General features: G+C 40.1%; 1 protein-coding gene across 1 annotated transcript in view; it reads right to left on the reverse strand.

Annotated features, from left to right (window-relative positions):
* Window positions 1–12,226, reverse strand: part of ptgfrnb (prostaglandin F2 receptor inhibitor b) — an 87,615-nt gene extending 75,389 nt beyond the window's left edge. The window contains exons 1-2 of the mRNA XM_033980690.2: window positions 11,813–12,226; window positions 2,908–3,020 (exon numbers count right to left, since the gene is read on the reverse strand). Of these exons, the coding sequence (XP_033836581.1) occupies window positions 2,908–3,020; window positions 11,813–11,885 (186 nt within the window). The 5' untranslated portion in view covers window positions 11,886–12,226. The remainder of the gene's footprint in view (window positions 1–2,907; window positions 3,021–11,812) is intronic.
* Window positions 12,227–15,097: the final 2,871 nt, after the last annotated feature.

A 15,097-nucleotide genomic window follows, 5' to 3' on the forward strand; every position in this document is an offset into this window, starting at 1 on the left:
CGTTTGTTTTATGTCACCTTTTAAAAGGCGTTTGTGGTTTAACACGTCTGCACTCGCCCCTCACAAACTCAAGTTACTCATCGTCACGGGTTAAGTTTTCACAACAAACAGACAAATGCGTTGGACTGTCGCATCGACCCATCACCTATATTCAAATTATTATTATCAGCCGTTTTATTTATTGCTTAAAATATTTAGCAAAGTCCTATAGATTTGAATTACTAAAATGTTTGTCTCATTTTTAAGCCCAGAAAAGCCACAGCACTTACAGCACAGCACTTACATATACAGCAGCACTTATACATTGATAAAAACTGATAAAATTGTAGTACTAGTGAGTATTTTTACCCCTATTAGTACTATTATTTTGAAGCTAAAAAAGTTATTCTTGTACCTTAACTAAATATATTTTATTTTTCAGATTACTCATCATTTTTCACATTATTTATTGACATATTTCTCATGTTGCCATAGGAGCAGGAAGGTCATGGCTCCTTTCCAAAAACAGTTACAGTGAATATTAAACAAACATGTGCCTATGACTCACTGAAGAGAGTCGTCTACGAATCATCAAGGACAAGACTAATCGTTATTTCACTAAAACAGTTAACATAATTATACGTAATGAAGTTTTTACTCATCTTTCTTTATTTGGTGACGTTTCATTTTACTTCCTGGTTGGACACGGGCAGCAGGTGTGACATATGGAGAGGTAATTCCCTAGCTGTTACCTAGCAACCAGTATAATTTGCACAATAGTCATGATTAGACTGATAACTCAGTGTTACTTCCTGTATTTTTGTACTTTTATTTTCAACTTTTTTCCACAAACTGCCACTTAACTGATCTAAATGATGATAAATATTTGGCGCAGGTACAACAGCCTCCAACCTCCAGCAATCACACACCCATTACAGAGGAATAGTGTGTGAAGTGTCTTGCCCAAGGACACACAACACATGCATTAGGTTGGGGCTAGGTATCAAACCAATGATCTTTGAGTTACAGGGGAAATGCTCATTGTTTACTCTATTTCCTGGTTTAGTCCCGGTTTAGTCCCGGTTTAGTCCCGGTTTAGCCCCGGTTTAGTCCCGGTTTAGTCCCGGTTTAGTCCCGGTTCTGTCCCGGTTCTGTCCCGGTTCTGTCCTGGTTTAGACCTGGTTTAGACCTGGTTTAGACCTGGTTTAGACCTGGTTTAGACCTGGTTCAGACCTGGTTCAGACCTGGTTCTGTCCTGGTTTAGACCTGGTTTAGACCTGGTTTAGTCCTAGTTTAGACATGGTTCTGTCCTGGTTTAGACCTGATTTATTACTCAATTTTGCCCTGGTTTAACTCCAATAATCTTGGCAAAAAAATTGTTCAGATATGTCCTGGTTTAGTCCTGGTCTAGACCTGGTCTAGACCTGGTCTAGACCTGGTTTAGACCTGGTTTAGACCTGATTCAGACCTGGTTTAGACCTGATTCAGACCTGGTTTAGACCTGGTTTAGACCTGGTTTAGACCTGGTTTAGACCTGGTTTATTCCTCAGTTTTGCCTTGGTTTAACTTCAATAATCTTAGCTAAAAAATTGTACAGATATGTCCTGGTTTAGTCCTGGTTTAGTCCTGGTTTAGTCCTGGTTTAGACCCGTTTTAGACCCGATTTAGTCCTGGTTTAGTCGCAAAGACATGCATTTGGGTGGGGCTAGGTATCATCCCAATGACCTTTGAGTTATAGATGAAATGCTCATTGTTTACTCTATTTGAATAACACTGAAATGACAATACAACAGGGCTATATCAGATTTAAACTTTTTCAGTTCCTATACCAATTTAGACTTTTTGACCATCTGCCAATACCTAATCTTAACTGATACCAATGCAGACACTGAAAACAGCATTTATGTCCTTAAAATAAAAATAAAATAAGACAAAACTGATCCAAATGTGTTACATAACAGTCATTCATCCCATAAATAACTGCTGAACAGCTTTGTGTAAATAAAAGTTGAAACATTATGGGGCTTTCTGGAACGAACACGACCTGAAAAAGTCTTATTACATCATTGTTCTACGCTAAACCAGGATATTGTCTGAACCGATATCTGGAAGTTGATATCTGATCCAGCTAATTTTTCTGAATCGGCATTGATATCCAACACCAGTATCAGATCGGTGCATCTTTAACCTGAACTAGGACAAAAGCAGAACTATACACATGCTACCTTGTTCTAAACCAGGACTAAGTAAAAGACTGATAAAAATGCAGATAAAACTGACTCCAAATTGAGCAACACTGATATCAGATAATACATGAGAGTTTCGAGATTACAAAAGTCTGTTCTAATGACTCACAATGCAAAGTCATTATTAACACGGGGATAAAGGAAACGGGATGGGACGGTCGCTCGTGATCGTGTCAAAAATGTGGACAAGTCTAAACATGCCCTTTAATCATGCGTCTTACATGAAAGAACATTTTAATCGGGGTTAATCACATATATTTGTTTACCTACGGCATTTGAAATACACCAAATAAACTACAATACTGACAAAAATACATTGTTTTTTAATCTATACATATTTAAAGGCTGTGTAGCTGATTTTTTCCCATGTACTTGAGCCAAATTTGTCTTGCCTCAGTACAGACATATTGTGTATCAGCTTACAAACTCATCGCTGTGAGTAATTAGGATGTTCTGAATGCATAAGGTAAGTGAGGAATAACTTTGGACCCCCTGCAACCCGTTTAAACCAGTACTACTTCTGTTTTTCACGTTTTAAAGACAGTAAAAATCAGGTACGGCGGCTTTATATAAACTTGAAGAAGGTTTAACAGCATCTTCTCATGTTAAGGTGCTCAAAAGTAAAAAAAAAACAAACTTGGATAATACATAATATTTATATATACAAATGGAAGTATTTTACCTGTTCGTCTGGTCCTCCATAGTCATTGACATCACAGCGGATAGAGATAGGCTGCCCCTCCACTCGTATCAAAGGACCAGGAGGTACTGAGACTATCCTACTGAAGACCCCACCTGCAAAAATACAAAGTTTACAATTATAAATGTACTTAATTATAAAAGTTTAAGCCCCCCCCATATACAACTCATCTATTTTTGTCCAACGCAATGCAATGTTTTTAGTGGGAATGATAAAGTACACACAAATCAATGGACTATGAGTAGCAGCAGTAGTAGTAGTAGCAGTGGTAGTACTAGAAGCTGTACTAGTGTACTGTGTCCAAAATGTATTCTAGGTCCATATAGTACAATCATTACCCATCAGATATTAGCTGATTTATATTATAGTACAGACCTATAGTATTAGTACCCTGTATGCATGTGAACATAGGGATATAGTGATGATGATGTAGTAGTAGTAGTAGTAGAAGTAGTACTTATACTAGTATCATCACAGCAGTAGTAGTAATAGTAGAGTAAACACATATGCATGTAAATATAGTGAAGTAGTAGTAATAGTAGTAGGAGCAGTAGCAGTACTTATAGTAGTATATAGCAGCAGAAATAGTAATAGTGCACATATGCCTGTAACCTTAGTGATATAGTAGCAGTTGCAGTATTAGTAGTATTAGTAGTAGCATTAGCAGTAGTAGCAGTAGCAATAGTAGCAGTAGCAGCAGTAGCAGTAGCAGTAGTAGCTAGCAGTAGTAGTAGCAGTAGCAGTAGCAGTAGCAGTAGTAGCAGCAGTAGCAGTAGCAGTAGTAGCTAGCAGTAGTAGTAGCAGTAGCAGTAGCAGTAGCAGTAGTAGTAGCAGTAGCAGTAGCAGTAGTAGCAGCAGTAGCAGTAGCAGTAGTAGCTAGCTGTAGTAGTAGCAGTAGCAGTAGCAGTAGCAGTAGCAGTAGCAGTAGTAGTAGCAGTAGCAGTAGCAGTAGTAGCAGCAGTAGCAGTAGCAGTAGTAGCAGTAGCAGTAGTAGCAGTACTATACATTACATTTACCTGTCACATGAATTCATCATCAAATTTTGACCAGTGAGTAGCCTTTGTAACTGAGTGTTAATGTTGACTGAATGACATAATACTTTTGAGTGGATGTACTGTATTCTAACACAGACGTACACACATAACCACTTTATTCTTCTCTCTTCACTGCAGAACAAAACCATGTGTCAACCAACTGTCTTCACAAACTGCTTTCTCTCAAATTCAAAATGAGTTCACATTGTTAAAATGAGTTTGACCCAATTAGCATCTGAGCTTTAAGTGTTTTGGAGAGAGGAGCCGCGTCGAGTCTGCTCACAAAAGAGAAAGTAAAATGTCAAACTGCTGCATGACCAGACAAAAGGTATGTCAAAAATCCAGCTAAAAATACTGCTAATTTCAAGACTCAAATTGGACTACCATAGCTGTACCACCATGCTAAAAAAAAGGGAAAACTACATAGACCGTGACCACGAAGCCGTCTGCTTGTTTCCATGGAGATGTTACTGCTTTACCTGGAATGTTCCGCAGTATTGCATTAACCGGGTCAGATCTGCAGACCCGCTCACAGTACGGATGAATGTTTTTCCATGGTGTGTAGCCAATCAGGGAGACGCTGTACTGGGATATATCAAAACAAATATGGCTGCTGTCTGTCCCTCTTCATATAAACAATAAATAAAATCATGGTGGAGACAAGAGAAATGAGATTTTGTTCAAAACGATTGCGACCAATGAGCTCCTTCATATCACACGCGTCATTGAAATAAACAAATCTGATTGGACGGTATGTCAGAGTTTGGCTTGAGACGCGATGAAGGGAGCAGGGACCAGACTGATACCCCTCTGTATAAAAAATAAAGACATATTAGATATAATTCTGGACCATATTTAATTTCTAGTCCCAGTTTCTATGTCTCTTTATACTGCTATCCTTTCTTTCACCTTTCACCTTTGCTTCTGTCACTCAGCTCAGTGCATTGTGGCCAATGCATTCTTATTGTCTCCAAACACCAGAATCTCTGCTCCATCTCTGACAGCACCCTTGGGTCCTGTCTCAAAAACAGTCACACTTTTCACTTGTTGTGGCTCGTCTTTCCAATGACGCAGCAATACTTTCTGTCTCCCAAACATTTTTTCCCCGTCTTTCCCCACGAGTTTGTTTTGCAAAAAGTAAGGCCAATAGTGGCACATGGGGACTTTGCTAAGCCTACTTTTTAGGGTTTAGTCCTGGTTTAGTCCTGGTTTAGTCCTGGTTTAGTCCTGGTTTAGTCCTGGTTTAGTCCTGGTTTAGTCCTGGTTTTGTCCTGGTTTTGTCCTGGTTTTGTCCTAGTTTAGACCTAGTTTAGACCTAGTTTAGACCTAGTTTAAACCTAGTTTAGACCTGGTTTAGACCTGGTTTAGACCTGGTTTAGACCTGGTTTAGACCTGGTTTAGACCTAGTTTAAACCTGGTTTAGACCTGGTTTATTCCTCAATTTTACCCTGGTTTAACAATAATCTTTTCAAAAACTAGTTCAGCTATGTCCCTTGTTTAGTCCCTGGTTTAGTCCCTGGTTTAGTCCCTGGTTTAGTCCCTGGTTTAGTCCCTGGTTTAGTCCCTGGTTTAGTCCCTGGTTTAGACCCTGGTTTAGACCCTGGTTTAGACCCTGGTTTAGACCTCACTTTTTCCCTGCTTTAACCTCAATAATATTGGTTAAAAACTAGTTGTCCCGGTTAAGTCCTGTTTTAGACCTGCCTCTATCCTGGTTTGGACCTGGTTTAGTCCCAAATTGAGTCTTAGTTTGGTCTTGTCCCGGCTTAGATCCTGTCTTAGATTCTGGCTTAGATCCTGGCTTAGTCCTTTGTTTAAGTACATTAAGGGTCTACTTTAAAATCCAAATATTGTTTCAGGGCATCTTTCCAAAACCATTTTCCTACATCAAACCTGCCCTATAGCCTTTTTAAGCTAATAGCGCACTAGCCTCACCCTTTGTTTGCTGTGTAATTAGGCTATCGGTGTGACGTTTAGCTTTTAGCGGCGGTGGCTAACATCTGTTTTGAATTCATTTGGATTGTGAGGGAGTTTCACAGGTGAAGCAGGAGACATTCCTGAAGAGTAGAGCGTGTACCAACATATTCACCGGAGATTGTGGAGGAGGAAATAACAGTGACTCAAGAAAAATAAGTTTGGAAAGTTTGAAAAAAAAATAATTCTGCAAGTAGGTTTAAATTAAATATTTAAAAAAAAAAAACAATCAAAATGTATAGTATAGAAGATTAATGTCTTACTGTGGAACATTCCTGAGACAAGCTGGTTACACTGAGCAACGTCAACATTTTAGTTTCATTCTGGTCCTAGACTGGTTCCAGTTTTGAGTAAATACAAGACAGATATGTTTAATGCCATACTGTGGAACATTACAGGCAAAGCAACATCTCCATGGAGACATACAGGTTGCAGGCATTCCACCAGAAAAGCTACATAGTGCATCTTTAACATTTTGAAAATAAATGTTTTAAGTTTTGTTGTTTTACCTCCAAATCGTAAGTGCAAGTCACATTTCAGTCCTGGTTTTGTCCTGTTTAACTACTGATACTGATACTGGTATTGTAGTTCTGTTTTGGTTTGGTTTCAGTTCTGGTTTTGGTCCCAGTTTTGGTTTGGATCTGGTTTTGGTTCAGTTTTAGCCAGCCCAGTTTTAGCCTAGTTTAAGTACTGGCTTAGTCTCGGTTTTAGTCCAGTTTTGGTCCAGTTTTAGTCCAGTTTTGGTCCAATTTTAGTCCAGTTTTAGTCCAGTTTTAGTCCAGTTTTGGTGCCTATATTGATCTGTGGTTAAATCTAGTTTAGTCCCATTTACACTTACAATACCAAAATTAGGACTAAATCAGACTAAACCCGGGACTAAACCTGTAACAAAATGTGCAGCAGACAAGGACTAAACCAGGACTAGAACAGGACTACACCAAAACTACATTTAGACTTAAACTGGGCCCAAAACAGGTCCCTTTTTGGTCTATGATTTAGTCCCTGGTTTTGTCCCCGGTTCAGTCCCCGGTTCAGTCCTTCATAGCATATTAGCATCCTCAAGCTAATATTACCCATTCATTTTCTTATCTTTATTTTCCATATATACCTACTTGGTGCTTTAGGCGGGACACTGTCATATCATTGGATGCATACATTTTCAGAGGATTTTTAGCCAAATTAACCCAGGCTAATATTTGCTTTAAACTATGGGTGTGACCTAACTGACCAAAACATAGCAACAGCCCCGCCCTGTTTGAATTATCCCTCAGACAAAGGAATCAATAGGTTTAAATACACTATATATTGTTTAGCATTATACCAGATACTCAATTAGGCTATTTTAAGATACCTGCCCAAATAGTTTCGCACATGAGCTCATGTTGCTATGGTAACAATACTTCCACGAGCAAATGGATTATTTGCAGTTTCTTTATTATGTTATTTAACTTATAGGACCATTTGATATCTTACTTTTTAAGATAAAGTAATATATAAAGTATGATTTTTTGGCAGTCCAGCTTTAGTCCAGCTTTAGTCCAGCTTTAGTCCAGCTTTAGTCCAGGTTTTTAGTCCAGGTTTTTAGTCCAGGTTTTTAGTCCAGGTTTTTAGTCCAGGTTTTTAGTCCAGGTTTTTAGTCCAGGTTTAGTAAAGGCTTGGTCCTACCAGTTTAGTCCTGGATTAATTATGTAGTCCTGGTTTGGTCCTGGTTTGGTCCTGGTTCGGTCCTGGTTCGGTCCTGGTTCGGTCCTGGTTCGGTCCTGGTTCGGTCCTGGTTCAGTCCTGGTTCAGTCCCTCTAGTCCTCCTTGTTCAGTTCTGTTTTTTAGCCCTAGTTTGGCCCTGGTTTTAGTCCTGGTTTAGGCTGGGTTTAAGTCTTGTGTAGTCCTGGTTCAGTCCTAGTTTTATTCCTCGTTTTAGTTCTCGTTTTAGTCTTGGTCCAGTCCAGGTTAAATCCCACTCTAGTCGCCGATATGGCCTGAACCAGAACTAAACCAGGACAATTCAAACCAATTAGTCTAAACCTCCAACCAAGATTACAGGTCCTTGGACCACATTTTGGGAAGCCCTCTCTTGTAGGATGACATCATTCTGGTCCCTTGGGTTCTGTGGTCTACCTCGGGCTAAGTTGTCAAAAAGATTAATTTAATTCGTTTAAAGCAATCAACAACAGAAAAGCGTGACTTGGTTTTTAAAGATATTGAGTCATTTGCCCCAAGTCAAAACATCCTTCAACTTATCTCTCAATCGGTGCAGTCACTTTAACATTTTAAAATACGGTTTTAATGAGTGTAGGGAGAAGTTTTAGTCCAGGTTCTGTCCAGGTTCTGTCCTGGTTCTGTCCTGGTTCTGTTCTGATTGTGTCCTGGTTTAACCCTAATTTAGTCCTTCTGGTTACATTTAGCTTTGCAGATTTACTCCTCTTGGTTTACTCCTCTTGGTTTACTCCTCTTGGTTTACTCCTCTTGGTTTACTCCTCTTGGTTTACTCCTCTTGGTTTACTCCTCTTGGTTTACTCCTCTTTGTTTACTCCTCTTTGTTTACTCCTCTTTGTTTACTCCTCTTGGTTTAGTCCTCTTGGTTTAGTCCTCTTGGTTTAGTCCTCTTGGGTTAGTCCTCTTGGGTTAGTCCTCTTGGTTTAGTCCTCTTGGTTTAGTCCTCTTGGTTTAGTCCTCTTGGTTGAGACCAGGTTTAGGCCGGGTGTAGACCGGGTGTAGACCGGGTGTAGACCGGGTGTAGACCGGGTGTAGACCGGGTGTAGACCGGGTGTAGACCGGGTGTAGACCGGGTGTAGACCGGGTGTAGACCGGGTTTAGTATGGGTTTAGTATGGGTTTAGTATGGGTTTAGTCCGGGTTTAGTCCGGGTTTAGTCCGGGTTTAGTCCAGGTTTAGTCCAGGTTTAGTCCAGGTTTAGTCCAGGTTTAGTCCAGGTTTAGACCTAGTTTAGGTTCAGTTTAGTCCTGGTTTAGTCCGTGATTAGTCCAGGATTAGTCTGGGGTTAGACCATGTTTAGACCATGTTTAGACCACATTAAGGTTTATTAAGTGGTTTAGCCCTGGTTTAGTTCCTGGTTTAGTTTCTGGTTTAACCCTGGTTCAGTTTCTGGTTTAGTCTTGATTCAGTCCTGCTTTAGCTCTAGTTTAGTCTTGATTCAGTCCCGGTTTAGTTCTAGTTTAGTCTTGATTCAGTCCCAGTTTAGTTCTAGTTTAGTCTTGATTCAGTCCCAGTTTAGTTCTAGTTTAGTCTTGATTCAGTCCCGGTATAGTTCTGGTTTAGTCTTGATTCAGTCCTGGTTTAGTTCTCGTTTAGTCTTGATTCAGTCCCGGTTTAGTTCTCGTTTAGTCTTGATTCAGTCCTGGTTTAGTTCTAGTTTAGTCTTGATTCAGTCCCAGTTTAGTTCTAGTTTAGTCTTGATTCAGTCCCAGTTTAGTTCTAGTTTAGTCTTGATTCAGTCCCGGTATAGTTCTGGTTTAGTCTTGATTCAGTCCTGGTTTAGTTCTCGTTTAGTCTTGATTCAGTCCTGGTTTAGTTCTAGTTTAGTCTTGATCCAGTCCTGGTTTAGTTCTAGTTTAGTCTTGATTCAGTCCTGGTATAGTCCACCTTCACACACTGATAAATAAATTGTATCCAGGAGTTGCTGGAGTTATGGAAATGTCCATGTGAAGGCGGTCAATCCCTCTGCTGCTGACTCAAGTCCCAGTTTAAATTTAGGGAAAAGATTCTGACCTTTAAGCCTCCTCCACTGCAGATATTTTTGAAAAAGTAAATTTATACACATCTTCTGCAACTACTGCAACTATTACTAAAACAACATAGTATTAGTAATAGTAATAGTATTTATTATTAAGCATGGACACAGGAGTAATACAAATTTAACACTTGTGGCCAGGGAAATGAACCCAAAACTCCTTTGCAATGAGTCTGAATGGCTAACCACTCCGCTACTGCTTTTCACTACTACTACTTTAGTCAAAGGTTGGGGCACTGTCTCCATGGAGATTTTTTGCCTCTAATATTTGACAGTATGGCATTAAACATATAAATCTCCATAGCAGGTGCAGGTGTCAGTGCAAGATCTGTGGAGAGGCGACCCCCCTTGCAGTAAGAATGCATGTTTTTCCAAGTATTTTTGAGCAATACAAACAGCTGTAATTGAATAAATGCAAGATAAATGAGTTTAATGCCACACTGTGGAACATTGAAAGCAAAGCAATAATGTTTTGTTCTTTGCTATAATGGGTTAAATCAAGAAAACTCATTTTAGTCCTGGTTCAGTCCTGGTTCAGTCCTAGTTCAGTCCTAGTTCAGGTCTGGTTCAGTCCTAGTTCAGTCCTAGTTCAGTCCTAGTTCAGCTCTGGTTCAGGTCTGGTTCAGGTCTGGTTCAGTCCTAGTTCAGTCCTATTTCAGTCCTAGTTCAGTCCTAGGTCAGGCCTGGTTCAGCTCTGGTTCAGGTCTGGTTCAGGTCTGGTTCAGTCCTAGTTCAGTCCTAGGTCAAGCCTGGTTCAGTCCTATTTCAGTCCTAGTTCAGTCCTAGGTCAGGCCTGGTTCAGCTCTGGTTCAGGCCTGGTTCAGGCCTGGTTCAGGCCTGGTTCAGTCCTAGTTCAGTCCTAGTTCAGTCCTAGTTCAGGTCTGGTTCAGTCCTAGTTCAGTCCTAGTTCAGTCCTAGGTCAAGCCTGGTTCAGTCCTAGTTCAGTCCTAGTTCAGTCCTAGTTCAGTCCTAGTTCAGTCCTAGTTCAGTCCTAGTTCAGTCCTAGTTCAGTCCTAGTTCAGTCCTAGGTCAAGCCTGGTTCAGTCCTAGTTCAGTCCTAGTTCAGTCCTAGTTCAGTCCTGGTTCAGTCCTGGTTCAGCCCTGTACTACATGAGACACATTTGCTCATCTTACCCTGCACTAATTTAAGCTTCACGGGGGAGAGCCGTATCACATGTAGGTCTGCCAAGTCCGGACTTAGGTCTTGGTCATTTGGGTGCTCAGACGTGGACTCACTTGGCCCCAAATACGTCAAAAATACCGCACAAGTGACTAAGCGCCGGGCTGGCCACTGGACTGGCCCTTAGTGATAATAGATGTAGTTTAAAATGATGAGTTGTGGAAATAATGACAAGTTGAAAGGACTGTAGCAGAGCAGCCAATGGGACCCTGTCAAAAGTGCTCATTTCAAGATATTCATCGTAGTAAGAAATGTCCAAACGTGTCAGTTCAAATAGCAATGAACTACAATTAACTTAAATGACCTGAAAATCTCTTTACAATACGGTTTATATCCATGTTTTTTCACATCTAAAGTAAGAAACCTAATACAACATATATATCAAACTGTATTATGATCCAAGGACATATAGTTCATTACTAACTTTGTCTCCAAATCCACATATCACAATAAATACAACATATATATTAAATTGTATTATAACCCAAGATCACATAGTTCATTACAAACTTTGTCTCCAAACCCACATATCACAATGCAAAACTCCCATTTGAAATCTTCCATTTTTAACAATGAACAACTTATAGTTCAAAATATCCAATCTCTTCCTTAATTATGGTGATATTTTTATTTTAAAGTACGTTTTTTATAATTCGGGTGATACTGAGACCTTATAAAAATGGAATCATATATTTGCATGTAAGCTGATTGTGTCAAGTTGTGCATAGAAGTTTATGTAGAGGTTTGTGAATAAAAGTCCAAATTAAACTAAAAATATAGCGTTGAAATAAAAATGCGTTGTTCCGAATTAACATGATCAAAGCTATGAATTTGTAGATGTAAATAGTTATTTGATTAATTTAATAACAGTTTGGTTAAAGGTAAAAATGTAAAATTGCTAAATCGTAAACGTGGTTCGGCGAGAGATGACTGGAGTTTTAACAGGCGTACTTACCTAGCAATGAAATCCCAAAGAGTAGACTAAAAAAGAAGGTTTGGGGGTTCATTTTGGGACAGTTCCTTGTCATTGTTGTCCGGTTCTGTTTCGCTGTAAGGGGAGAACCACGTCCCGACTCCCGAGCGCTTAACCTCCCCGGGAGAAGCGCCTCCTCTCCGGGCTGCGCTTGGCACCACACGCCGCGCACAACCAACCACCAACCAGCCACCACCAGCCTCCAGAAACGCACTCCAATCGGTTAGGGGCAATGGTTAGGCACTCCTGGGACAAAAACCTCCACAACTCAATGATCCAAGATGGGGGAAAACAAGGGGTAGTCCACGGGGGAGACGTATCCGACAGAAAGCGCGCACAAGCCGGGTTGAAAGTAGTGGAAGGACCGTGAATGTCAAGCGAAGAGTGGCCGCCGGAAGTAAGGTGACCGAGTCTGAAGGAGGAGAGCCGAGAGCCGTGGAGAGAGGGAGGGAGGTCCCAGGCGAGGCGAGCAGGAAAAAAAAAAAAAAGATTAATGTCTTTTATTTCAGTCAGGTTTTACGCGCAGCTGTCGTGACATTTACGCACAGTTCAATAGCGCAGCGCACATCTCCTGCACTTTAAAATAAACGTGCATTTTATCCCATGGGTTTAATAATTGTTGAGCTATTTCAAACATCTGATTTTCATTTTTGTTTTCAGAGAATGTCACAGAGAACCACATTATTGATCTATGAGACTATGTGTAGTGTTTTACCAGACACAACCGATTTGGATTCATATACCAACCTTTATGTTTATGTTTATGTTTAATGTTTTTTCACCCCAAAATAAACTGGTTTATACAGATTAGGCAGCTATAAAACATTAGGCCAACTATTAATTAACTAGTCTCATTCACAAATCCATAAATTATCATCTAAACCATTTATAATCCCAGTGATTTGATTTAAATACATATGTTTTGCAAAAGGCACCATTGGCCCCATCACATTTAATTTACTGTTAATACCAAATATAAGTGGATTTTAACTGCATCCCTTGAGTGACATGCTAAAAAACTGTACTGTACTGCTTGTAGGCCTAGTAGTTTTTGGACCCATATACTTTTACTCCTAGTTCTTGGTGAGTAATATATTGTACAGTGTAATAGTACTCTTATGTGACTCTGAATATACTACATCTGTGGGTTATTTCGCGGTTTTTGTTGTTCATAATACATTCAGTTACTTTTTGAACTACTACTTTGTACTTTTACTTGGGTATTTGTAAGTAAAGAGCCTTTATATTGACATAGGGTTCATTATAACATGGATTGGTTCATTTCCGTTGTTTTAGGGGGTCCTGTTCCAGTTTGTTGCCCCCTCCCCTCTCCGCAGTTACCCCCCCGGTCCTGACTCCATTAGCATGTGTTAACTGGTCCATTCACATTGTTTCTTGTCATGTTAATGTGTGAACCTGCAAACCAGTTTCACTTTCAAATACAAGGAAGTTTAACTAACAAGATTACACTACAAGGTCTTAACTAGGGCTAAACCAGGACTAAAGCAGGACTAAACCAGGACTAAATCAGGACTAAATCAGGTGTAAGGCAGGGCTAAACCAGGACTAAAGCAGAACTAAAGCAGGACTAAAGTAGGACTAAAGCAAGACTAAACCAGGACTAAAGCAGGACTAAAGCAGGACTAAAGCAGGATTAAACCAAGACTAAACCAGGGCTAAACCAGGACTAAACCAGGTCTGAAGCAAAGCTAAACCAGGACTAAAGCAGAACTAAAGCAGGACTAAAGCAGGACTAAAGCAAGACTAAACCAGGACTAAACCAGTACTAAAGCAGGACTAAAGCAAGATTAAACCAGGGCTAAAGCAGGACTAAAGCAGGACTAAAGCAGGATTAAACCAAGACTAAACCAGGGCTAAACCAGGACTAAACCAGGTCTGAAGCAAAGCTAAACCAGGACTAAACCAGGACAAAACCAGGACTAAAACAGGACAAAACCAGGACTAAACTAGGAGTAAACCAAAACTAAACAGGACTAAATTGGGACTAAATCAAGACAGCGGAAGATGCCCAATTCAAGATTAATAGAGGAATGAAACCAAGAGTATTCAACTAGATTTAACCAGGACAAGAACTGACACAAACCCAGATTAAATCAGAGCTAGAAAAACACTAAACTAAAATGCAAACCCAAACAGGCAAGACATTTCCTAAATTAAACTAAATGTAATTACAGACAAATTGGGAGTTTGTGACCACATATTCTCACAACAGTTTGGAGCAGATAGAAGAAGACATATATATGAGCGGGGGTAGTAGGCCAGGCTTCTTGGGGTGAAGGGGGGTCAGTTGGTCTAAACCAGGACTAACCCTGGACTAAACAAGGACCAAAGAACAGGGTTATCTGAATGAACTGATAACAAAGCCAGGTTTAAACCAGGATTAAACCAGGACTACGCATTTGCATTGTTGCACTGATCTGTACCTAATATCTTATTACAATAAAATACAACAGCCTCCAGGGACAGGGTAATGCAAAACGTTCATTTAAATAATTCTTCCATTTTGCAATATCCATATAAGTAGGTTTAGTCCTGGTTTGGTCCTGTTTTATCTCTGGTTTTGTCCTGGTGTAGTCCTGGTTTGGTCTGAGTTTGGCTCTGGTTTTGTCCTGGTTTGGCCCTTGTGTGGCTCTGGCTTAGTCCTGGTTTAGTTCTAATTTTGCTCTAGTTTAATCCGAGTTAATTCTACTTTGGTCCTGGTTTAGTCTTGATTTGGACCTGGTCCCATAACCCTAATTGATATGAATAAAACCAGATCTAAACCAGGCGTGAAGCAGGACTTAATCAGGACTAAACCAGACCAAACAGCTAAACAACATCTCTGAATGAAATCAGCACCACATTTAAACAAAAAGACTTGACGTGTACTTTAAAACAAAGTCCAGCTGCCGGTCCAGCCTCAGACTGAGAACCACAGTACAGTGGAATTTCTATGGGGGTGAATGGGGGAGTTTTCAGTACTTGGGGGGTCTCAGCACTATCACAAACCTGCTACATGTTTACATACACACACAGAGGAGGGGGTCAAAGGTCACGACCCACAGACGCGCTACGTTTTTTCACCCCGGGGTCAAAGATTAAACTCCAGAGCAGAAGTTACATTGAGGGTCTTATTTATAGACGGTATAGCGGCTATTTGAGTGTCAGCAGGGTATTATTTACAATTAGAGCAAGCACAAGCATCGTTACATTTACATTTTAAACAAATAACACAATTATGCAACTATTTGAAATGATTAATTAACA

The sequence above is a fragment of the Periophthalmus magnuspinnatus genome, chromosome 2 (genome assembly GCF_009829125.3).
Source record: "Periophthalmus magnuspinnatus isolate fPerMag1 chromosome 2, fPerMag1.2.pri, whole genome shotgun sequence".
NCBI classification, from domain to species: Eukaryota; Metazoa; Chordata; class Actinopteri; order Gobiiformes; family Gobiidae; genus Periophthalmus; species Periophthalmus magnuspinnatus.